Below are 27173 nucleotides of genomic sequence, written 5' to 3'. Positions count from 1 at the left end.
CCTACTCTGAATTTTGCCTGCACATAAGGCATAATGTGGTATTTATTTTCGCGAAATGTGAAGAACTGTGTCTCAATTATGCCCCGATTCCACTTAATGTGAACTCGGTGCCATATACAGTTAAGATCTGATGAACCACTGCGGTTGTCGACCGTAGAGCACTTTCGAGCGCTTGAACAATTTTACACATATTATAGTTTGAACATATTACGCCTATGTTATTAAACCTACTCAGATTAAATTTTTATTCTACATCACCCACATAGTGCTTGCTATTCTAGCGAAATATAATGAACGCACCTTGCATAGTTCCCCGAAGAATATCGGGAAAACTAAGTACACATGTCGTATAACGGATGAAATATGGGATAAAGCGAGTGTTCTGTAACAATATTGACACGTGTACTTATTTAGCTTTTTCGGGTGACCGCTTTTCACCGTCTAGCAAATGTTATTGCTCAGCGCGGCACGCGCCCGCAGGTATCGGAAGTTTCTCGAATGTTATCTATGGTTCTATCTGCTGTCCGTTGCCACCGAAGCTTGTGTATACTGATTGCGTGGGTGACGCGAATGGTGTAAAACTTTCTGGAAGACACGCGGTCCCCAGCGATTACTCTGGAACCTTCGATGATTCAATGTATAAAACCGACGCGCTTGACGGGCAGATAATATTTTCGACGATCGGCGTCTGTGTTCGTCGTTATCGTTTGTTTTGAATGTAGCCTGTTGTTCTGGGCACAAGTACGCCCAATAAGGAGTTTGTTTCGCCCTTCACAGTTTTGTTACTGTGTTCGTGACCATCACTACTATGTAACAATATTCAAAGCATATAAAAGACCTACACACTTCCAATTTTCGGCACATGTCAACCATAGCATGGCCACCATTTTTTTTTCAAGCAAATAATTGCTGCTTTCTTCGGTCCTCACAGATGCTCCGGGAAACTTCGTGAGCATTTCATATGACGCCAATAAATAGGCCGAAATGTAGGATTCAGCCATTTTTACTTCGCTTATAATTAACATTGACGTCAAAAGATTTGCCTGCACAACACTCTTAACATTAGCCGCATTTCTTCAATATATAACCTTTGTGAGTGATTCACCCCCGTATTCAGAAATGTAACTTAAGTTTAAGCGCATGCCAGACTTGATTTAAATGACGCCTGGCGTTAACGGGCCCAACGACGCTCGCTGAGTTTCCTTCGGCGCGTTCACGACACGCGTCACTCAGACCAAGTCAAGCATGGGCTTCAACTTAAGTTGCATTTTTGAATACGGGGGTAAGATTTTTTTCCTTCAGGAAATCTTGAAAACAGGCACATATTGATTTTGAACGCTTCTGCTTGCACTAACAGCTCCAATTAAAAATTTGTCTTGGACCTCTAAGCTAGGACCAAAGCCTTTCTGGGACAGTCGAGCTACCACCTGAGCTAACCAGCTATAGATTGGTGCTGCTCTCAGGTGCCTTGATACTTCATGAGAGCTGAAGCTTCAAGAAACTGGTGTCATGAAACTTTTAGCTCCCTTTCATAAAACTTTCTTCACCTTGCGGGTTTCCGCAGAACTCATCTGCCACTGTTGTGCTTCCTTCCGGCGTGATAGAACAGTCCAATCACAGGCAGAAACAGCCGTTCATTGTTATAAAGGTACTAAACAAGGGAACGTGTCTGCTACACACTTCTTTTGACTCGGGTATTATTCATTTGTAACGTTTATTCCTGACAGAGTTGTTTCCTGACTTGGCGGGCGCTCTGAAGATAGGACCCTTAAACTCTGCCATCTTCCAGTATTTCAAGAAATTTGCGGCGAACATAATGGGAAACCGGAAAAAGACACACCGAGTAAGTTTCCTATGTTGCCCTAGCTATACGTGTGCTCGCCACTTCACAGTATGATCATAATATTGTTTCATACAGGTTTTTTAGCATGTTTATTTCTGCCCAACAGGCGTTCGAGCGCTTCCTTCTTATACGTCATGGATGCCCACAGCCTGCCACTCGCGTGGCTTTCTGTGCTATGAACTTATGACCAAGAAAATCTAGAGCACTTAGATATCCCTACGTGGATGAATGCAAATGCATTGCGACGTCTCTTCGATGACGCTTCGGCCTGATTCACGTACTTGTGTGGACGTCCAAAGGAGCCGGGCGCAGCTACTCACTGGAAAGTCGAAGTCGAAGGTTCGTCCTTCGGAGCGCACGACATAACTCGCCGAAATCACTGCACCGACTGGCAGCGCCGCCAGCAGCGCGCGGCGCTGCACATACAACCGGCTACGCACTGCAACTTCCTGCCATCTTGAGAAGTAATCGACAACCGATAGGACAAGACCTCAACCCGCCGGTGCACTCTCAGATTGACTGACAATGTCTACGGCCGTTTTACTTCACGGCTCGCCTGGAAAGTTGTGCGGGAAAACTCTTCACGCTTTTGTCTGTGGCTTGACCAATCATGAAACCACTATTGAAAGGCTTAACTTGCTTGTCTTGACCTGTCCACTAGTATTTTTCTCGGAGACGCTGTGTGGCCTTCACGATGCCTGCGAGAAAGAGAGAGAGATAAATGGGGTGGAAGAGGCAGGGAGGTTAACCGGAAAAGCTTCTGGTTTCCTACTCTGCACTGGGGGAAGGCTAAGGGGAAATGAAAGACGGAACGAATAGCGGATAGAAAAGGCAAACGCACGGAAAAAAATTGAGGAGGCTGGGAACGTCCGTGAGAACTATAGCCTCTTCAATAGGCCTCTCGAATGCAAAAATATCAAGTGTGCCTTGACAGGCTTGTAGTGTGGCGACTGTGTAGGGCGGCGTTCCAGGACTGGTCTGCATCCAAAGCGGCCGGTCATCAAGACGTGCCCGTGCAGTTGTGAGTGACTGCCTGTCTGCGCTGTATTGGTGACAACGGCAAAGAACGGGCTCGACAGTTTGCTCGCCGCCGCGTGCGATACGAAATCTAATTGGATGAAATTTGACGTGACCTTAGGCGGAACCATTTTATGTTCTGCACGCAAAAGCTCGACATCGGTAACCGATAGCTCATTTCGCGCCTCATTTAGTGGTGCCACTTCACAGGATGCCAGTATTTTGTTCGATGGCCAGGTGTAAGAACAAAAACAATGACCTTTAGCAGTGTGCCACCCTCGGCTGTAGGAAGCCTTAGGTCCTCAATTTCAGCCCCTGACGTGACCAGAGACACAATCTCTTCTTCTAATTTGAGTCTACCTTCTGTGCCAGGCACTTGAAGCCTGGACAAGGGATCTGCGACACTGTTGTGTTCTCCACGTCTTTATTGATCTCTGAAGATGTACCAGTGTTGAACGATGAATGCTTCATCGGTGTAGGCTAGTTACATACTTTGTAGATAATTACTTATGCAAGCGTACCATTCTGTCAAACTGCCATTATCGGCAATGGGAGGTCAAAGGCGGGGTGTAGGCAAAGAAAGGCCTGCTTTAAATCTGCAGGCTTTGATTTTTAAAGCAAAGCTTTCTTTTCCGAAGTCTTTCGTTCATTGTAGTTTTCTGGCCATATACATTTATGGATATATATACAAAGCTTATATCTCCTCCGATTGAAAGTACCCGCCACTCCTGAATGAGTATGATAGAATGACACACAAGGTGTATAGAAGCCCTAAATATATTTACATGTATGTGCCAGTGTGGTATAAGGGATATCTGTGACCTTTGTGGCGTGTAAACATCAATTTGTATAAAGTTCCGCGTTGCATGAGTCAAAAGTAAGCACAACTGTAGCCGTCGTCTTTAGGTGTATAGCCTTTATATTTCATCGCTTCACTCAAGCTTCCCTTCACATATGCTATAACACATGCGTTTAATCTGCATTTCTTTAGTACTGCTGTTCGCGGCAGTCTCCCTTGCCCACAAAATTAAACCTGCCACGTCAATATACCGTTCAGGTCACCTGTTCATAAATAGCGAAATATTTTTGTTGCAGTGTGCATGGCCGTCTCTAAGAAGAATTTGTTGATTTTCAGCGACACGAGGACTTCCTGCAACTCATGATGGACGCTCACGAGGGAACACTCACGGAATCACCCGAAGCCTCTACCAACAGGGAAGCCGCCATGTTCGATCTCGATTCGAAGCTGAGTGTAGGCAGCAGTCCGGCACGCAATGGTATAGTATATTAGCAACCGAAAGTAGGGACAGGCAAACGTATATGCTCATTTTTTTCGTGACATGTGTACGGCTCAGTAAGCGGTGACGATAAATAAGTATTCATTCGCCTCTGAAAAGTAGAGAACAGAGAATATAAAACAGAATAAAATTCCGTCAGGATCCATCTCACGATGACTGTCGACGTTAATACGATAAGCGTTCAAACAATATAGTGACACACTACATTGCTGAACATACCATGATTGAGGATCTGTATGCTGGTTCTGAGATTTCGATGGCTTTGGCTGCATGCGACGTACGCTGCCTCGGGGATGGGCCCACCTCGCTTCGACACTCCCTTGTCATAGTCGGTCATGACCATGACAGCATGACGACGACGACGGCATGACGACGACTGCATGACGACGACGCAGTGATGACGATGAAAGGACGAAGGCACTTTGATGGCAACACCATTATGGGAATGAGAACACGATTCAAAAATGATGGCGGCGGTATAATGACGACATGAGGTTACGACAACGACGTGAGGACAATGGAACGTCAACGAGTGTGTGAAGACGATAGTGACAACAACTGTATGACGATGGCCGCATGACGACAACAGGTGATGATGGCTGTATGAGATGAATCGAATGACGAAGCTTGAATGAGGACGATGGAACGACTATGATGTCGTCACGACGACGGTATGACAACGAATATATGACGACCACGCAATGACGATGATGGCATGTTAACGGTAGCATTATAAAAATTAACTGACGACAGCGTGATTGCGATAGAATGGCGAAGAATTATTTACGCCGATGAGACGACGAAGCCGTATGACTACAATGGCATGACGACAATTGGCTGACATTTTTGATATGGCTGTGGCACGACGACTGCGAGTAGGCAGTGGCATGACGACAATGGGATGATGACGGTATTGTAACGATGAAGGCTTGACGAAAGCCGAATAACGAGGTTGGAACGAGCATGACGGCATCACGACCACGAACACATACCTATAGTTGCCCAAGCTAGTAGACAACTTGGGTCAATGGGGCCAGCGTTTGAAAGCACTTGTTTGGTTTCTTTTGTGCAATACATAAAGACCTCCGGCATTGCTTACTTCAGCATTTTTCTTAAGTCTTCTTTTTTTCGCATTTCCGTATTAGCTCACTCGGTGCATGATCAAAGCTGCCTGTGAGGCTAAAGAGAAAATTATATTCCACGAGAGATTAGGACTAAAGTACAAGTAAACCTAATACGAGTTTCCCAGAAAGCGAGGTTCACACTAAACAAAAATTTACACTGGTGCTGAGATAGCGTGTCTGGGATCAATGCTTTTCTTGGCTGGTATCTCTACTATGCGCGCTAACCAGGAGGCTTGCACATTGCTGAGCAGGACCAGATGTTTTGACAATACGAAGCACGACAAGGGACGATGAATATTGCAAATCGGATCTGCGGAAACCCGCAAGGTGACAAAAAATCCTGAATGCCACAGTTTTGCTTTCACAAACCTTCCTCCACTTTGCGGATTACCGCACAGCTGATTTGCCATACATTCATCGGCTGTAAGGCAGAGGGGGGAGGGGGCTACGGCATCGATAAAAGAGGGCAGGCAACAAACGAGCTCCATGCCTTGACCCATGATCAGCAACTCTGCGAGCAGCCTCATGAAGCGCATGGTTCAAACCTCCAGGCCCAGAGATGTGAGAGCCAAACATCAACAACGATATCAACTCAAGGAATACAAAACCAATCAGCTCTTCGTACTGCTCCCTTCTCACAAGTACAATTATTCAGGACGAACTGTTAATCCGTCGAGAGCACACTACGCAACGTGGCCGTACAGAACCACATTTACGCTGCGAACCGGTGTGTAAGGTATAGATGGCAAGTAGCGCAACTTAAAGGCAATCCTTTAGAACGCCATCCTAAGGCGAAATTTTGTCCTCATTCGGTTGTATGTATCTACATGCAAGGTTCGTGCTGATGGGATCAGTTTATTCTTGCACATGTACTTATGTATCGTTTTCGTGCTCTTCCCTAATTTACTATTGTTTCCTTTCTTGTCGAAGTGCTCATAAACGCACTCCGCCATCAGTGAACAAATGTTAACCACCAGCGAATAAACATTCCCTCTGGATCTCTTCACGTCTGGTATTCAGTTAAATCGGCAATGCATAACCGCCTCAACAGTATCCCTTCATTAAATACTTTAGCTGGTGACGTCGTATGGTAAAGATGTTCTCTTTATGTGGGTGTTCAATTTTGAAGCTGCCACTTGCATCGAGTTGATAACCTTTGCGCGCTGACTCAGTGGCTGTTGCGTTCTACTCCTAACCGTGAGGTTACTGGTTCGACTTCCGGTCACATTTCGATACAGAAGAAATGCAAAAAAAAACCGCACATGTACTTAGATTCATAAGTACGCTAAAGAATTTCTCATGTGACCAAACATAATGAGGACTCCTTTAACTCACAGCCACAATATTGCATATTTAGACGTTAAATCTCGTAAATAAATTGTTTTTGATAGAGCAGTATTAACAGCTGTTTGACGCAGACAGACAGACAAAGAACTTTAATAACAAGGTCCTGAGAAGCTTTGCCCTAGGGCCGAGCTGCGGGCCGCTCCCACGTGGGGACGGGTAGGCCGAGCCTAACCGCCGCATCGTGGGCTCTGAAAAATTTAATAAACAACACACACACACACACACACACACACACACACACACACACACACACACACACACACACACACACACACACACAGATATATATATATATATATATATATATATATATATATATATATATATATATATATATATATATATATATATATATATATATATATATATATATATATATATATGTATGTAGTGTGAGCATCATATTACCCCTTCATCTTCTTCATGTGTATATATTCATGATCATGGCCAGCGTCATCGTCTTCAGCGAGCGACCTGCGCAGTAAACCGTTGAGGCTCAACAGCTGTCTTGCAATATATATATATATATATATATATATATATATATATATATATATATATATATATATATATATATATATATATATATATATATATATATATATATATCAGCATCAGCGGAGGAGGAATGACGCATGCGCAGAGCCCAGAAGAAGAGGGAGTAGCAGCAGACCAGAGTGCCCGATGATATTCGAGTACAAATCACCATGACAAACAGACATGTGCTGACAACGTTCTCGACAACGGGAGTGCGTTTTGTTATCCGGTATGAATGGGCACGTGGGACTAGTCAGCCTGTCATCCGTGATTACCTACAGATAACGTATGGTGAAGAAGTCATGTCTCAGGCCTTGCAGCGCAGGGTACCAAGTTTTACTACTGTGGTTTGTTGAAACTGATTGCATATTATGATAAATGTCTCAATGTAGGTGCGTAGTATGTAGAAAAATAGTCATAGGTGTCTACTTCATGATGACATGGCATGTTTTTTTTTGCAATAAGGTTTTCATGTGAAAATAAATGACGAAACTTGCTTTCGGAACGTGTCTCGTATATATATATATATATATATATATATATATATATATATATATATATATATATATATATATATATATATATATATATAGATAGATATATATATATATATATATATATATATATATATATATATATATATATATATATATATATATATATATTGCTACGGCATGAGCCGGTCGAGGAGAAGAAGAAGAAGAGGTTAGCTGGTGCAGCCTCGGGACGCCATCTTGACACACACGTGCCACAGGCTACAACAACAACAACAACGACTTCACCATCAATCTCGTCCCTTAAATAAAGCCGGTTTAACGTTAACCGTAACAGTTTTATGGTGGAGGTGCGGGGTACTTCGACCAAGACGACGGAGCTGCTGCAGCAAGTGCCACGCCGGAGCCGACGCCTCGCTTGACTGCCTCCAACACCGTTTGAGATCCCGATGTCGCACAGCGGCGACCAACAGCCTTCTCTGGCTGCTCCAGTGTGAACAACCGACGCCTGGATGCATCAGATGGAGCCCCGTCCCTTCTCAGGAAAATTCGGTGAGCACCTGGAGGAATGGCTCACCCACTACAAGCATGTGAGCAAGTACAACAGCTGGAACTCCACAGCTCAGCTCGACAATGTGGTTCTGTTCCTCCCAGACACTGCGCTAGTGTGGTTCGAGAACCATGAAGATACCTACACAACGTGGGACAGCTTCGTTACTCACCTCGCAGAGTGCTTCGGCGATTCCACCACGAAAAGGAAGCGGGTGGAGCAGACATTGCTTCAGCGCGCTCAAGTACCAGGTGAGACCTGTACTACGTACATAGAGGCAATCCTGAAGCTTTGCAGAACGGTCAATCCTCGAATGTCCGAAGGGGACAAGGTTGGACACCTTCTCAAAGGCATAGCCGAGGATGTTTATAATTATTTGATCGGAGAGTCTCGCCTCGGTCGCCGACCTCATCAAGCATTGCCGCACATTTGAGGCCTTAAAGCTGTGCCGTATCACGCCAAAGTTCCGCAGGTTAGCAAATGTCACAACGGTGGCAAGCGTTGACAAAAGCGACAACTACGGTTGTCAATTTGACCTTGCGGCAACTATAAGGCAAATTGTCCGCGAAGAACTTGAACGACACAGCAAAGGGGCAGATGTCGAACAGCTTGGTTGCGCTTCCAACTAACCTCAAGAACATGCACCTGCTGTGTCCGCATTGTCTGCCATGCCAGGCGTTGCAGACTGTCGAGTCGATCAGCTGCGACAGCACCGACGTACCTTTCCCAACAACATGACGCACGATCAACGAACTCGTCGTGCTACCACCCCGAATCGGAATTCGGAGATCGCGTTTATTATTCGCAGCGTCCCAGGGTTGACCCCCAGGCTTACAAAGTCGGTCGCGCATCACCTGTTTGTTACAGGTGTGGCGCCTCAGGACACATTGCTCGCTTTTGTCGCCGGCGCCGACGGACAACAACATATGGCCCACCACCAACTTGGCCTAATTTTGAACGTGATAGTTATGACGACCGTTGGCCGACAGACCCTGATACTGCCAACACCACAGGCGCGCCACCTCGGAATACCTTCCGTCAATATAGTAGAAGGAGTGGCTCGCCAGCTTGAGACCGCAGCCTGACGCCCCCAACCAGTCACCAACGCCGTTCACCGTCCCCACGGCGACGTGCTACGTCTCCACCGCCGTCGGGAAACTAGCCAGCGCGGCCCATGGAGGTAAGGTCACCGGACAGCCTGTGTCTCTGCGAAATACTCCTCTGCCTATTATGATGGTGAAGAACAAAGTGCGTGTGTTAATTGATAGTATACCTGCAACAGCATTAGTGGATACTGGTGCTACCGTTTCCGTCATGAGTGTGACTTTCAAAGATACGCTGGGTCGGAAAGTTATGTTTCCGTGGAATGATGGTGTGACGTTTCGTGGTGTCAGTGGAGAGTGCCTAGTTCCCTTTGGTATTTGTGTTGCAAGTGTTTCAATCGGAGGAGAAGATCTTAAAACAGAATTTCTCGTACTACCGCGATGCACTCATGATGTGATTCTCGGGATTGACTTTCTTCAGGATTGTGGTGCATCCGTTAACTGTGGCACAGGCGAAATTACTTTGAATAGCACGCTTCTCGCCAACCTTGCCGACACATCCTTGCCAGTGAAAAACTATTGTGTTGTTTCGAACGATTTGCTGCTACCGCCTTGGTCGCTGTCACGTATCCCGGTCAATGTCGCTGCTGCCGACCTTTCACGGTTTGACGCGCAAGTCCAGCCACTTACGTCGAGCTGCGCAAAGAAAGATGTACATGTACCACGCTCTGTCGTGAGAGTAGTGAATGGCGCCTCAAATTTGTGGGCTTTCAATTGTTCTTGCGTCCCTGCTGTTCTCCCGCGCGATATGAAGCTCGCTGAATTCGACGAGAATACTTACAGCTCCATTACAGTTCTAAGCGAGGAGGAGTAGTCTCATACTAGCGATCCTCACCGAAGCACTTCTGAAGAGCCGATCTTACGGATGATCAACAAGGCGCTACCCTCACATGAGCGTCACGCTCTCGCACAAGTTTTGTGGGCGCTCCTTTCTGTGTTCGATTTTACACAAGGCGACAAGCAGGCTTCACTCCCGCATTGTCGTGCTCTCCACAGAATTGACACCGGATCTGCGCACCCCATTCGGCAAAAGCCTTACCGCGTTTCTTCAACAGAGAGGACAGTTATTGCTGAACAGGTGAAAGACATGCTGCGGAAAAGTGTTGTTCAAGGGTCCTCTAGTCCGTGGGCAGCACCAGTAATCTTAGTAAAGAAGAAGGATGGATCGTGGCGGTTTTGCATTGATTACAGGAAACTGAATGCGGTCACCAAAAAGGATGTGTATCCGCTCCCTAGAATTGATGATGTCATCGATTGTCTACATTCCGCTGCCTAATTTTCATCACTGGATTTGCGATAAGGGTATTGGCAGACACCCATGCACCCAGACGATAAGGAGAAAACGGCCTTCGTGACACCAGACGGTCTTTATGAATTTAACGTTATGCCGTTCGGCCTTTGTAACGCGCCAGCAACATTCGAACGATTCATGGATAATATCCTCCGAGGACTTAAATGGGAAATTTGTTTGTGCTACCTCGATGATGTGGTGATTTTTGGCAGCACATTGAGTGAGCATAACAACCGTCTCAGTCTTGTTCTGGATTGTGTCAAACAAGCCGGCTTGATCTTAAATTCCAAGAAATGACGTTTCGGGGAAACCGAGACGTTAGTACTTGGGCATCTGGTCGACAAAAACGCTGTGAGGCCAGATCTACGGAAGACTGAGGCAGTCAGCTCCTTCGAAGCATCGAAGTCAGTGCGGGAGTTAAGGAGTTTCTTGGGCCTGTGCTCGTATTTTCGTCGCTTCGTCCCAAGATTCGCCGACGTGGTGTACCCCCTAACATGTCTTCTCCAAAAAGCCGTCCCTTTCAACTGGACATCGGCTTGCGACGACGCGTTCCGCCAGCTAAAATTTCTGCTAACACAAGGGCCCATATTGCGTCACTTCGATGCATCCGCACCTACGGAAGTGCACGCTGATGCCAGTGGCATCGGCATCGGTGCCGTAATAGTGCAACCTCATCAAGGAGCTGAACACGTTGTGGCTTATGCTAGTCGCTCTTTGACCAAGGCGGAACGCAATTACACTGTGACCGAGCAAGAATGCTTGGCAGCTGTTTTCGCTGTCCACAAATTTCGGCCTTATATCTACGGACGCCCGTTCACTATCGTTACTGACCACCACGCGTTATGCTGGTTGGTGTATCTCCGTGACCCGAGTGGACGACTGGCACGTTGGGCTCTTCGACTGCAGGAGTACGACTTCGTTATTTCCTACAAGTCCGGGCGTCGCCATGCAGATGCGGAGTGTTTCTCCCGCCTTCCTCTGACGACGACGGAATGTGACGAAGACAATTCTGATGACTGTTTTGATAGCATTTCTTCTACATTCCCAGACTCGAGGACTTTCAAAGCGGAGCAGGAAAATGATATTAGTTTGGAACCCCTATTTGTAGCCGCATCGCGTCCTGGAGCCACTGGTCGATTTTGTGTCCGTGACGGCCTGCTTTACAAGACCAATTATTCTGCTAAAGGCGCACGCTTCCTTATGGTGGTGCCGCAGAGTCTGCGAACGGACATACTGAGAGCCATGCACGACGATGTGACCTCTGGCCATCTAGGATTCATCAGAACTTTGAACCGGACACAGGAGCATTTTTACTGGCCCAGAATGCGGGACACAGTCAAGCACTACGTCGCCGGTTGCGAACAGTGTCAACGCTACAAGCGCCCTACGACCGCTCCGCGAGGTCTTCTCCAACCTCTGCCGCCACCTCGCCTGCCATTTGAACAAGTGGGTATCCATCTTCTGGGCCCATTTCCCCGATCAGCAACGACAACCGATGGGTGATCGTATGTGTCGACCATCTGACCCGTTATGCGAAAGCGGCGGCCGTACCATCTTCAACAGCTGCGTCCGTTGCAACGTTTTCGTTTCGATTCATTATTCTTCGACATGGTCCCCCCCCCCCGCCCGCCGTGTCATCATTAGCGATTGCGGTCGTCAGTTCGTTGCGGACGCCGTAGAAGAACTTCTTCGTCTCTGCAGTTCGCAGTCCCGTCATTCAACGCCTTATCACCCTCAGACAAATGGGCTTGTAGAACGTACGAACAGAACTCTAACGATCATGCTGGCCATGTACGTATCTTCCGATCACAAGGATTAGGATGACATACTCCCCTTCATCACCTATGCTTATAATACTGCAAAGCATGAGACGACCGATTACAGTCCTTTTTATCTCCTTTACGCACGTTCACCGCTAAACTGCATTGACACTATACTACCGTTTGACTTTTACAGCGAGTACTTTGTTGCCAAGACGCTTTGTCTTGCCGAAGAAGCCCGGCGTATCGCTCGTCTTCGTACTGTGGCATCGCAACACCGATCGAAAGAGCGCTATGACAGCCGACACCAGTCCGTCTCGCACGCTAAAGGAGACTTTGTGTGGTTGTGAACTCCGGAACGTAAACGTGGCTTATGTGAAAAGTTTTTACCCCAGTACACGGGCCCATTCGTCATTGTAGATCGCTTGAGTGACTTGACGTACGTGGTGGCAGCTTGACGTCCGCTGGTCGTCGGTCTAGCCGGACCCAGTCAGTACATGTTGCCCGTCTTAAGCGGTTTCACCCTACGCTTTCCGAGTGATTTGGACTTGCCCAGCGGGCTTCGTCTGGCAACCGGGGATTGCTACGGCATGAGCCGAGCGAGGAAAAGAAGAAGAAGACGTTAGCTGGTGCAGCCTCGAGACGCCATCTTGACTTCACCATCAATCTCGGCCCCTAAATAAAGCCGGTTTAACGTTAACCGTAACAATATCTATATATATATATATATATATATATTATTCTGCGTTAACATGTTCTTGAATTTTTCACCGTTTCATGTAGCGCAATTGCTCTTGTTGAGCTGGATTACTGTAGAGAGATGAGCATAATTTGCACAAGCAATAGAAATGCATAATGTGATATTAACCAGAATTTGGCTAGTTAACTTTATAAAGTAATTGCTGTACGCCGCACGTTACAGTTTATTAATTGTAGTCGGTAGGCTCGAAAGGCATATCCGCTTGGCAAGGATTCTGAAGATGACGGCAGTTTCGAGATATGCGTTCGAAAAATGTGCGACGAAGTACATTGGCGTTCCAGTTAGTCCTGTGCAGTTAGTCAGTGCACTAAAAAGGTCGTTTTATTTTTAAGTAGGGGGAACAACTATGCACGTCTTCTGCAAATTCGACGGCACTGGTCTAAGAACACTTGCTATCATTTGAAAATTCATTCCAAGTGAAAGTGCCTCGAGTGCTCGCTGGTATAAATTCGTAAATTATAATACGCGCGCTCAAGTAAATAGTTAAAAAGTTGTGTAGTGAATCTTTGTTTTTTAATTCCTCAATTGGAAATGTTGATTTTTTGCGCAAAAGTTATCGCTCGACGCGTCTGGCGCCTGCCGATATTTTTTGTTATAGACGTGAAACAGTGTATAAAGGTCACCCGAATAAGATAAACAATGTACGTATGTCAATATGTACCGTATGTAATTTTTTTGTTAAATTGTGTTTACTCTAAAAAATGCACGGTGTAATGCAGTGAAGCCTTAACTCAATTTTGTCTTATGCAGCACTGAGTGAAGACGAGGCCTTGGCGCAGTGTGTGCTGTTCTTTCTCGCCGCCTACGATGCCCTCTCGATTGTGCTGTCCTGCACCGCCTACCACCTGGCGCTGGATCCGGCCATTCAAGAGAAACTGCGCCGCGAAGCTGACGAGTGTTTTGCCACACACGTGAGGTCACATTTTGTTGGAATGACCAGTCTACAGAGGCGAGAGATATCGTTATTTCGGTAGAATGGGTACGCTTCCCAAGAACCTCTGTAACTTAGAAAATATACTATTCCTTCTCGCCTTAAACGAGAAGGCATATACTATGCCTTCTCGTTCAAAGCAACGTAAAGCCACAAATCTTTATTTTTTTTATTCCTTGAAGACATAGGCCTAATTGACAAGCTCTAGCCCGCTTACGTCATCCCCATCACATTTGTTTCACCTGTATGTACCATGTTCATATATCTTTATTTCTTTTATTTCTTTCCCACCCCCTCCTCCTCCTACGGCCTCTCTCACCCCGATCTCCTTCCCTATGCAAAGCAGCATGTAGGCGCCTGCATACATGCCGGCAGAATTGTTGGAATTTCAATGAAAGTCCTGCCTCACAGAGAGCGGAACCAAGCGGGAAGCAATAAGGCGATACTCGCAGTTTAGCCAAGTCACGGAAGACAATTGGGCACCAGATTATACTTTTACCTTATCTGGCGTATAGCGTTTTCTTCTTCACGCTACCGAAATTTGCCCTATTTTATTAACACTTTTAAATAACGTTATTTCCGTTCTTCTGTTTTTTCCTGCTTCTTTCCTTTCTCCAATATTATTATTATTATTATTATTATTATTATTATTATTATTATATTATTATTATTATTATACCACCAGGTTGTTTCTTGGCACGTTAATTAAATTGGCTTATATATTCATTAATTCATTTATTCATCGATGCATACATTATCTTCAGCGACCATTCCTTTTGAATGACAGTCTATTGACATCTTTACTGGTCACTATTTCGTATCAAAAGTTGGCGGTGTTTTGTTAGTGCTTAGAAGAGGGGTTGGCTATTCGCATGCCAGCATCTCCGCTTTGCTGACTGTATTTTTGAGTGTCAAGAGGGAAATTTCTTGTCGAGGGACGACGTGATGAGACTCATTTCATACACATTAACTCCCAGGTGCTAACGTTGCCTGTATACGTGCAATTCAACAAATGCTAATCATGAATGGATAATTGCCAACCTTACCGCTTTGCCAGGATTGCTTCGATGATGCACCCTACTTATCTATAACCAATTTCGGAAAAGTGAAATTTTGTCTCCGTTGAACTTTGAAGTTTACTGTGACCCTCTTGCCCGCAGGGAGATGATCTGAACTGGGATGTCGTCAGCAAACTGCCTTATCTGAATTGCGTGATATCGGAGGCGATGAGACTGCACACGCCTGCATTCAGGTAAGCCGTGTATATGGGAGACCATGAGCTACGACTGGATAAACATAAGGCCCTAAAACACAAGGGCCAGTCCGTACAAAGGACATCTGGAGATCGATGAAGGAATATCGACAACCCCAGGATTCACGCTCCGTTTTAATCCTTGTGTGGGATGTCAGTTTTGTTGCAACACTTAGCTGCAGAAGGCAGACTTGATATTCCGTTTCCTCATATTCAAGGGTGACCAGCCAGTACATTATCAGAATGTGACAGTTTGCAACACTTGCAGAAGGATAGAAGAGAAATATAAGATGCACCAAACGCGGAGACATGTTCACAAAAAGCTCTCACACTCGAATTTCTCGAAGGGAGAAAATCCAGCGAATCGTAATAAGGAACTTATTCTTATCGAAAGTGGTTAGCCAATGGCCATGAGCACTAGTGAATCAACAGCTCTGCGAATTCTGTGCGTGGTGCATTACACAACATACAATGTAGACGCAGCGTTATTTAACCGCAACTACAGCTAAACACGAGCCCCGTGTAGATCTCACAACGATAATAGCGATAACGTTATTCCACTCAGTTGCAGTTCTTAGCAAAAAGTATTACTTAAGGCAATTTTTTTGAAGCAAGCGCATGCAACCAGTAATTCACCTCTTTGTCTGATTTCTTATCCAGATGCGCCTGTCGATTATTCTTGTAACGTCAGTGTAATAATGCTCTCTCTGCTCAAATGTGTTTCTTCTCGCAGGTTAGATAGGAGCACGGTCGAGGACTACGTGCTCGGAGATACAAAAATCAAGGTGCCCAAGGGCTGCGCCATTATCATTCCAGTCTACGCGTTGCATCGTGACCCAGAATTCTTTCCCAACCCTGAAATCTTCGACCCTGACAGGTAAAAATCAAGGAAACGAAAACGCGAAATAATAAGTCAGACATATGCAGGAACACAAGGGCCGAGATAACGTAGCGATTCTATTTCAATGCTGTAACTTTTTGCGCTTTGTCAATGGTCCGAGCAGTGCAGCGCCTACTTAAAACCAAGATCGGCCAGCCATGAACGGTAGATGATAAGAAAGGAAATGTATAGAGGAAAAGAAATTCTTATCTTACACCGGTTTAGATAATAATTTGAACAGATCAGTCGATCTCTTCGAGGTATTGTTCTTGTTTCGCATCTTGTGGTTTCTGTGTGCAACTATTTTTCTCTATAATGCAAATCCTTGCTTAGCGAGTTACCGCCACGTTTCCGTATCGGGTATAGGTTATTCTAGTCTCTTTCGTGGGCCGATCCTGGAGACAGTGTAGTCTATGAATGTAGGTCGATCCCGAAGTGCACTTTAAAATTTGGGCTGCTACTTTCTGTATGCATCCCGAAAATGACGCAGTAAAAAGAAACTTAAGCAGTCCGATGGTTCTCCTACTCCTATCACACGAGGGGTAACGTGATACAGTGAAATGCGCAAGGACTCCACCCAGTTCTCTCTCCCAACTCGCTCAGGTAGATGTTGCTTTCGATTAACGGAACCTAGAGGCTGCATAAATTTCAAACCTTTTCGTCTCTGATTGTTTTTCTCTTGTACAACAAAGTAAAATATAGAGGAGCCGTCAGGACTAGGCGGTGATGAAGTCTCCGTTTGTAAATTCATTTGAAAAAAGAACGCATGTGTATTCTGTATTTTCTAAAACACGCCCTCATTGTGCATTTATCATCATCAGCCTATTTTATGTCCTCCGCAGGACGAAGGTCTCTCCTTTCGATCTCCAATTACCCCTGTCCTACGCCAACCGATTCCAACTACAGCACCGGCGAATTTCTTAATTTCAACGCCCCCCTTATAGTCTTCTGCCGTCCTCGACTGCTTCCCTTGGCACCCATTCTATAACCCTAATAGCACGCTGGTTATCGCGTTACATGACCTGGCTAGCTCTATTTCTTCCTCTTAGTGTCAATTAGAATATCGGATATACCTGTTTGCTCTCTGATCGAAACCCCTCTTTTTCTATCTTTTAACGTTATGCCCAGCATTCTTCGTTCCATCGCTCTTTGCGGGGTCCCTAACTTGTTCTCAAGCTTCTTTGTCAGTCTGTTAACGCGTCATTGACAAACGCGCGAGCTGAATAAACATATCAAGCGGTTAGAGCCATACAGTTTCCTACAAAATTACTACAGGGAACTCTGGCTCTATTTCTTACCGACGTTGCAAGTATGGAGGACAAATCGGAAAGGGAATCACTGGCAGTGCATGGGTTTGCTTAACTCTCGCCTTTCGGGCTCCAACCGACTCTGTGACCATGAAAATTGGTCATTTCCAGCTAAATATTGCTGTGCAATTTCTACAGTTTGCAATAAATATATGTGTACGCAAAGCCCTATTGCTTTATTGCGCTTAAAAAAATGTGATTGCTCGGAAATTGACAAGAGCAAAGCGCAACGAATAACCACATAAGAACGTCTGATGCCATAAGCGTGAAAATTAGACAGATTCAAGTATTAGGTGTCATTCTTTTCGTACATGAACAATCGCAGCGCCAGAGTTTCTTTTGTTAATCTTTGTAAGTACAGCACTTGAAGCGCAACGGCCTGACAACCCGTCTATATATAATGCTCTTGTGCACTCTCTCGCGTGCTCTCAGTGCACAATGTCTCCCTTTTTTCCTCTTTCTTTTCTCCCTTTTCGTCGTCCCCAGTGTAGGGTAGCAAACCGTATGCTCGTCTGGTTGACCTCGCTGTATTTCTTTTCGTTCCTTTTTCTATCTCCCTCTGTGGTTGGAGCCACGTGGACAAGCGTCCGAGTGTTGACAAAATCCACGTGAATATGGGTCCAGGCTTACGATTCATCACACAGGAGGTGTTAGCATAAAGCTAGCGAATGCGAGTACTTCACTGGGTCACGTGTTTCCGTAACATGAATGACGAATAGAGAGGTAGATGCACTTTGTTACTTTCTTTTTGCATGCAGGTTCAGTGACGCGAACATCGCCTCCATTAAGCCTTATTCCTATCTACCTTTCGGGGCTGGGCCTCGGAACTGCATTGGCACGCGCTTTGGATTGCAAGTGGTCAAGTTCGGGATTCTGTACGCTGTTCGCGCCGTGGAGTTCGTGCGCACGGAGAAGACAAAGGTTGGTGGTAAACGTGCCGCGACAAGCCAACAACTACCACATAGTTTGCTCAGCTGAGATATGCAGAACTAGTTCTAACTATGATTTCTAATTACATGCACTGTCCAACGCAGTCGTATGATTTAGAACTTCTGTCAACTTGCCTTGTGTATGACTTGCACATGCAAACGATTATTATTTTAAACATTAAGAAGATCACGGAGCGCGAAGGCCGCAGTTCTACCTTCCTCACTTCTGACTCCATATTGATATACGCTCGAAACTATCGACTCCTTTGCTCGCGGCAACTCTCTGACAAAAACTCCACGCGTCGGGCGTCAGTGGCCTCTACCCAATATAGCTAGAGGTAGAATCGAAAGCGCTCGTAATTGCACTCTCACGTCACTGACGAACACGAATGTTTTAATGTACACCCGGCAGCGCCTCTAACGCGACACATAGTTTCACAATTCGCACATATCGGGTCGATGTAAATGTAGCTTTCGTACTTCTCGTAAATATTCCTGACACAAACGGAGCATTTCGACAGTTTATACACTGCCCAAATCGGCCTATATTATAGGCTGCTCCGTACGGGGAATAGGCAGGGTCTTCGAATTTAAACTAACAGCCATTTTAATAACAATGCGATGCTACCTAAGCAAGATCAGCTTGCACAGACGGTTTATGCGCTTGGGCGCACACAATTTTCGCCAGCAATTAGGGTCATCTAACGCATAATTAATAAAACAATTCCTAATCACCTTTTTGCTATCACAATTTATGGTATATATTTACATTTGATTCCTCAAGACAATCGTATTTGAAGACAACTTCATATTGCGTGATTCTCGTGGAGTGCTTCTGTTCCGAGATATTAATCATCAAATTTGACACTAAGTCAGCTAATTTCGCATTCAGGGCGTACATCTCGATATGCCACTACTTCCAGCGTCACCGTCGCTTTGGACTACGCAGGAATACTCTACCGATGATATATCGGTTGTATGCTCTTCCCATAAAGGTATTCAGCTACGTATTATTTTCCAGTGGCTCCACTTGTAAGATTAAACCCCCCGTACATTTAGAAAAAGAAAAAGCACTACGCTTATGACTTGGGCTACCTAGATTCATTGCCAACATTGTTTTTTATATGTCCTTTGTTTTTTTCATCGAATAATATTTGGCGTCCCTCGAGGCAACTTGGATTTCCTTTTACAAAACTGCGTTGACCGTATCCCGCCATTAAACTGTTAATTACACAAGTCTGGTCTGCCTTCGTCCCCTCTGTGGTATTCTTTGCAATGTGTCTGAATCTACTGAGCTCTTCTTTTCTTTCCTGCCATCAAAATTAAAGAGAACAAAAACGCTTAGAAGTTCCACTTCACCAACTTGGGCAATCCCATTGACTTCGCCAGCAATTCTCTCCCTTGGATCGCCTTCGCTGGGATTCAGCAAAGGGGTGTTTTTCTTACAATCTACAATTTTGTTAGGGGCGCAAAACGATTTGCTTAATGAAATCTTAAAATGATCTCCTCTTTCTTTTCTTGATTTTAAATTATTTTATCTTTGATTTGTTATAGAATTCTTCTCAATTAACATCTTTTTCTCTCAGCCAAGCTGTAATATTCGAAGTTTTATTTTGATTCCAATCTTAGTAAAAACACCTGTGAAACCACCTTCTTTTTCGCCTATCTCCCGCATCGGGTACGAGTCATTGTTGGGAAACAAGAAGAAGAACATGATCCCATCGGCAGGTGCACCGTGCTTGCTATAGGTGGGAGTAGCGTCGTATTGGGCGGGTGACGTGGACGACATCGGAGCAAGGTCGAGCGATGGTGGGATAGCCAGGCGCGATTTCAAATGTGCCCATGGTCACTTGCCGCAAGACATGGCACGGGCGAGAGTAAGGGGAAATCAACTTCTCGCAGAGGCCAGCTCGCTTTGACGCTGTTTAAAGGAGGACCACGTCACCCGGCTTGAAGTGGGTGTCACAGTGGCGGACTTCAGTAACGTGGCGTTGCTTCGTGGCATCTACCAGCACACTTCTGTTGACCATATAGATGCCCCCCCAATGTCATGTTACTCTTTGCTCTACACTCACTTTCACGGAAACTTTCCTGTCTCTTCTCTCTCTTACTCCTGTTATTTTGTGTGCATGCCACGGCCAGAGGTAAGTTCAGCGGTCCACTGGAAAGTGCGACATTTCTTGCAATGTCCCTGTCCTTTTATTTTCCCATTTGCAGTAAATTACTAGTGCCACTGCTACTCATATATATAACTTGCACTTCTAGATTTCTTTAGTGTTTCGATCAAGCATAAGCAAGCTATATAACTGGCAATTAAAGAAACTGTGACCACCACTGTGTTCATGTATTACTATAGCATAGATTACTCATCAGATCGTTTGTTTGGAGAATGTTGACATGTGTGAAAATACAGTTTCCAAGAACTTTCCACTTATATGCGGAACGGTGAAATCAACAAACTTGACCAGCCCACATGGTTCTAAGACAGACATACCTGTGCAAATACGATGAAATCTGATGACGTCATGGTGGACGCAGCACCTATCAGAGATAAGATCAATACTCTACTTTCTTTTTTCTTTCCTGGGATTTTTCAGGTCCCACTTCAATTTGAGAAAGCTATCGTCAGCGTGTTGAAGATCAAGGACGTCACTATTGGTATACGAAGCCGTGCCCAGTGATAACCGTTGCAGAGCGCGTACTCTTTTTTTTTTGTTCAAGCGAAGTTTGCGTGAACCCGCGCACTTCTCCATCAAATTTTGTGGGTCTATTTTGTTGATCTTCTCAATTCGAGGTTTGGTGCAGTAACAGATAAATAAAATACACTGCAGATGGGTGAAAGCATTGGATTACAGTAAACTGTAAGAAAGACGTAACAGCGGAAATTGAAGCAGTCAAGCCGAATAGCGTGCCATATACGCATTACTGCGCAATGGTTCTGCCGGGAAGTATTTGTAACTCTGCGCATGTGCATATATGATAGAGAGAGAGAGAGAGCGAAAGAAAGAGAGAGATGAAGAGGAAATGCAGAGAAGTAAAGATATTAATATCCGATTGGCTACCCTACACTGGTGTTGGGAGGTAGGGATTGGAAAGAAGTCAGAGATGAAAGGGCGAAAGAAATGCACACACAGAGACACATACAAAGGGCGTTCCAGATAGAGACGTTCACAAAGGCCGGTACATTGCAAGAAGCGCAGTAGCGCTTGCACGGCCGTCTTAGTTCACGTTAGGTCCGGTCGATGGTGTAGAATTTCTTCTTCCGATAGTGGTCGCTCGTTTAACTGGTTGAGTTCGCGGCGAAGGAATTTCCTCTGTGGACTATACTGCGGGCAGTCACACAATATGTGGCCAATCGATTCTTCACGGCCGCAGTGGTCACAGGTTGCGGTGTCAGCCATCCCAATGCGGGATGCACAGGCTGTGGTAAAAGCAACGCCCAACCACAGTCGATACAAAAGCGTGGTGTCTCTGCATGTGCGTATATGAGTATGTGCATAGGCCTCAATGTGCGCTGTTACGCCTTTCCTATACATGCGAACTGATTTGCCTAGCAATAAGTTCTTTTACAGTGTGAACTATAAATGCCTGGTGTGTACAGAGTACGTGTATTTTGCTTCCCGGAGTGTTGCTGAACAGCTGTGTAGCTGTTCAGAATGAGAAGGCTTATTTGATTGCCAGCAGTGACAAAAGGGTACTGGTATTTATGTAGAAATGCAGGAGTACTGGAGTACTGGTCTATAAGTATTTTTGTGTGCTCTGTATCTTCAACGAAAAAAATAAAGAAAAATAAACGCTTGTTAATTGAGCTGTAATTATTCAAACGATGAAACGTCAAAAGTGGTCAAAATTTTCTGGAGTCCGTTCACGTGGCTCAGTCAGACCATCTGTGTTTTAAAGAGAACACTTACGTATAGAGTAAAATGCTTGATGATAAAAAACACGTGAAAGATTACCGCGGCTGAAACCTTATTACAGAATATGGCAGGGTATTCTGAACAATGTGTCGATACTAACGTCGAAACATGAAAAAAATGCACCAATGGTCGACGCCACTGAGAGGGCCACGTCGGCGGTTAAACTAGGGAGGCTTCTACGCGCGGCTACGCCAGCACTTGATCGTGTCTGGGTATGAAGGCTCCCTAGGCTGGGCACTCCTTTTGGTACCAGGCTGCACACTTTCTTCGAGCCTCCGTCACACATACGACCGCAACGCAAGATGCCAAAGCTGGAGTGGCTGTACTGCTTGCAGCTAATTGTCAACTCCTACCGCAGCATGCATGACCAAGCAGCACCTTGTGCCACAAAGCTAGCCGACGAAGCGATGCAGGTGTTGCACGTTCAGCGTTCAATGGCGTGCCAATATCATTGCGTGTTTTTAAAACCAGTTGCCTGGCCCGGGCCCCATTAAGCGCAGAAATAAAAGGTAACTCAATTGGTGCCGCAAAGAGCGCTATAGCTTAGTGGAATGCTGTTAGTGACGGCGGACGCAGCAAACCAGGAAGCGGTGTTGTCACGCCGAATCACCACCAAGCAGGTGTGCATTAGAATTCTCATAGTGCGTTTGCCATTTTAAAGAAAACTCCGAAGCGTCTCTATCCCCTTTTTTTATTATCCATTTATATTGCTTATTTAGACGTACGTTGTCTGAGATGGAACTGCCTGGCGGAGGCTCCCCTACCCGTACATTGCTCAGAGGTGGAAAGCAACAAGAAAATAGCTAAACAATACAGACACAAAGAGGGGCTAAAATCAATGCAAAAGGCGACTGCCAAATTACGCAAGAAGGAAATTGTTTACACTTTATACATGCATTATTCTCAGTAATTTGAAACAATTAGGAATAATTCTGACAAATCAACGTTGAGAAATTGTGGAGCCCGTTATACAACAAATAAAGAATGTATAAAGACTAACACACCCGCAGCAGAACTACATACCACGCAAAAAGCATCATTTAGCAGGACTAAGAGATAATCCTTAGATTTTTTAGACGATAAACTGACCTGCATTCGTGAATTAGCAATATCGCGAGTTTCTTTAGGAAATCAGGTGTTAGGTAAGCAAGTGCCTGTGTTCCATATTTAGTTCTGAACATCGGTGTTCTAAGTCAGCTGTGCCTAAGATGGTATTGCGTATTGTCGGACAGAGAAGATAAAGGCTGAGAATACTGGTCACATTCAATGTCCTGTGTATACATACCAAGCTTTAGTAGGAGCAATTGGTTAACTTTGGGCATGCCGAGTTTGGGAAAGAATGTTTCCGTGTGGTGTCTTCGTTTGAGATTTTCTGTTCAGCGCACAGGTCTTTTTTTGTAGATTGATTAACCTGTCTAAATTTGTCTTAATAGTGGTACCCCAGATTAGTAGACAGTAGCGAGGATGAGCATGAACAAGGGCATAATATTTCTGAAGTTTAACATTTCGGCACTCAATTTTGAATATTGTAAACTATTGATAGCGCCCTACACATATTTGCATGGCTCCTGATTACGTGAAGTGTCCAGCTCATGTTCTCTTCGAAAACAACACGTAAATATTTACAAGTACGTGCCCATTCAATAGCGCAGTTTTAAAAGTTAATAGAAGCATCATAATCAACATGATTGTTGCGGGTTTCTTAAAATGATATAATTAGTTCTCTTAACACTCAATTGATTTAGATCTAACCAGTTCGACAATTCGATTAACCATGTATTAGCTACCTTTTCAAGATCGAGCATGTGTTTACCTGTAAAAAAATGTACTAGTGTCGTGTGCACAGAGCATTATGTCAGGAGTTTGCAGTATATGCACGAAGAAATTTATGTAGATAATGAGAAATAACGGTCCTACACTACAGCCCTGTGGTACTCCATCTTTTATTGGATGCAGTTGGGAACCATAACCGTTTGTACAACGGAACTGCAGTCTGGCAGATAAATAACCATGTATGATATTTAGTTCCATGCCTCAGGTATACCATAATGTGGGAGTGTCCAAACGAAATGCTATGCTTGGTGGGATAAACGCTTTTTTTTAACCCAGAAATATTTCGAGGGTGTATTCCTTATTATCAATATTATGAATATTCTTTCTCTTTAATATCCCGTAGTGCTACTTCTGTTTATTTATTTTCACGGAAACCAAGTGGTTGCCTTACAAGTATCTGACGATCATCGAGAAACTTCATTAATCGGGATTTTAATTGTGTACGCGAAAAAAATTCGAAAATGAATGTAGTGCGGACATAAGTCGGTAGTTGATCAAGTCATTGTGAGAGCCCGGTTGGTGAATGACTACTACCTTAGCAATTTTTATGCCTCCTGGAAATGTATCCGTGGCGAAATTGCTTGATTGCAGAAATGCTGAAATGGGCCACATAATAATTCAGCAATATGTACGATTGGATGGCTTGCTGGGAGAGTTGGTGATGCATCTTGACGCGCATTATCGATATCGACAAGGTACCACGAGAAATTGACGAGACATCTTTTATTAGCGCACCGGGTGAAAGATGTGTCGCGAATTCATTACGCTGGATGCCGCAGAGTTAGTTTGCTTGGATGCGCACCATTGAGTGATGTTTGGTCTCGAACGTCTCTGTCCAACTTTTTAATTCCTGGACCACGTGTTCTTTAGTGTTTCCATATGTTTCTGCTTTTCAGTAAAATACTCAGTTGATAGCCTGCGCTGTGTCTGTGTTTCCTTTCATCCCTGTTGTTTCGCGCTGCCCAGGTCAAGACGTACAATTGATTCGGCCTTAATATAGTCATAACCAGCAGCAGTATTATTAGTTAACGATTTAAGATATGTGGCTATTTCATGTTCACTACTTGGAGTCATGAAAATGTTCTTCGTTCATGAAGGAGCTATGTACTTTTCCGTGTATTTTGGTGTGTTACATGTTTGAATTGCTGCACCTCAAGTAAATATATATATATATATATATATATATATATATATATATATATATATATATATATATATATATATATATATATATATATATATATATATATATATATATATATATAAATATTACATTTCTCCATCAAGTTCACTTCGATGTACTCAACGCAGTCAATCGTTATTGTTTTAGAAAGACTATCTTATGGTTGTCCTTTAAACTTACATGCCGAATTCCATGCTTTACCGGAATCATGAGAGCTCTATCGCTGCAAACCTCGCCTGCTAATACTGAATGCGAGCTCTCTTTAAGACCGAGTTTGATTTGCTTCGAACTTTTCTGTATTCATGTAACATAGATGCATCTCTTAGTCTAGTAAAGTACGCGTGTCGAGCTACACGTGTAGAAGTTACCATACAAATATCGGCCGCCTCTTCCCCCCTATAGCCACTGGTAAGCACTAAGGTGAGAGCCCAAAGGTGCACAACAGTATATATAGCTACACTCGCGTCGCGTCACAAGTCTGCTTTAGTGCGCGCGCATGCTCGGACATATGCGTTTCTTATGGTAGGGAACTACGCCAGAGAGAACGAGGGACAAACAACTTCCTAGTGCTCCATAATGAACCGATTATCCCAACAAAAACATTTTGACCAGTTGCATCTCTAATTACCCGCTCTTGGCTATTCCGAACCTTTAGCCGGTCTCATTGCGCTTGAACAGAAACATTAATTTGAAACTAAATTTTAAAAATCAAAACTAAAGAGAAGCTATGCTAGGCGTCACGCCTCTGTGTAAACCAATTTCCTTCCACGGACCGGTTCGCGCGTTGCGAATTCTAGTTGCATTACTTTCTATGTGCCTACCTTGTAGATTACTTATAATGTATAGGCTGTCACAAGCGCCGTCCTCCGTATCAGTCGGTCACTCTAGCTACCCCATTTGCAAGTTTATTGGGCAGTTAAACAGACAACAAAAATTATGCATATAATTTCGCCAGGATGCCAGGATCTTCCTGAATCGAATCTTTATTGACACAACTAACGGGGATGCACACGATTCAGTTTACTTTCATTCGATGCAAAGTGTAACCTCATAAGAAGGTTGTTTGCTTTTTATATGTATACACCACAAGGTCATGGCATAACCTTAATCTCTCTCGAAGCGTATCTATTTAATCTACATCGTTCGCAATCTACGTCAAAGTACAGATACCAGATCATGCAGATACACAGTGTGAGAAGAGCAGCAATGTAGCTGTGCGCCGATCAATACGAGCTTCCTGCAATCGGCCATTTTAGTTGCCTATTTTTGCACTCTAAGCTTTCTCGTTGTTGTATTAGATAATGCGAGCCAAACGTTGTCACGTTTCTAGCGTTCGGATGTCTACGCATAGCGTACACTGCGAGGGCAGGTTTGTGCAGGAAGGTTGAATCTCGCGCGATCTCACCCCGCTTTCGGCAGCGTCTTTTTGCCGAACAGTCTTAGCTACAGATGGAGCAGTGAGCGCAAGGCACACGCCTTCTCGACGGAAATGCTGTGTTTGAATAGGGCGACGAGCCAGAGTGCAACCGGCTATTTGAAGGCAGTGGCTACCGGCCTTGACGATAGCGTAGTGACCTCGATACACGTACGCATAAACGCACGCGACGACAACGCCGCGCGCAGCCGAAGCGAAAATGACGTCTCCGAAAAGCCACTTTCGTCACGTTGCTTCACTCTTTCTCTCCGCAAAGGAAGGGAAATGGCAGTTGATATTCCTTCTCCCTCCTACATTCCTTTCATAGTCCTCCTAATGCCCACGTAGTTACGAGCAGTGCTGTCGACACTTTGGCTGCGTCCTCTACCACCTCAAGTGAATC

The 27173-nt window shown here is 44.7% G+C and overlaps 1 protein-coding gene across 1 annotated transcript in view; it reads left to right on the top strand.

Annotated features, from left to right (window-relative positions):
• LOC142582889 (cytochrome P450 3A8-like) overlaps positions 1-21435 on the top strand; it is a 46362-nt gene extending 24927 nt beyond the window's left edge. The window contains exons 8-14 of the mRNA XM_075692991.1: positions 1728-1843; positions 3996-4137; positions 13875-14035; positions 15216-15307; positions 16041-16184; positions 18253-18415; positions 21021-21435. Coding sequence (XP_075549106.1) covers positions 1728-1843; positions 3996-4137; positions 13875-14035; positions 15216-15307; positions 16041-16184; positions 18253-18415; positions 21021-21104 — 902 coding nt within the window. The 3' untranslated portion in view covers positions 21105-21435. The remainder of the gene's footprint in view (positions 1-1727; positions 1844-3995; positions 4138-13874; positions 14036-15215; positions 15308-16040; positions 16185-18252; positions 18416-21020) is intronic.
• The last annotated feature ends 5738 nt before the right edge of the window (positions 21436-27173 follow it).

Source organism: Dermacentor variabilis, chromosome 5, assembly GCF_050947875.1.
Source record: "Dermacentor variabilis isolate Ectoservices chromosome 5, ASM5094787v1, whole genome shotgun sequence".
NCBI lineage: Eukaryota > Metazoa > Arthropoda > Arachnida > Ixodida > Ixodidae > Dermacentor > Dermacentor variabilis.
This window is presented reverse-complemented; position numbering and strand designations above follow the sequence as displayed.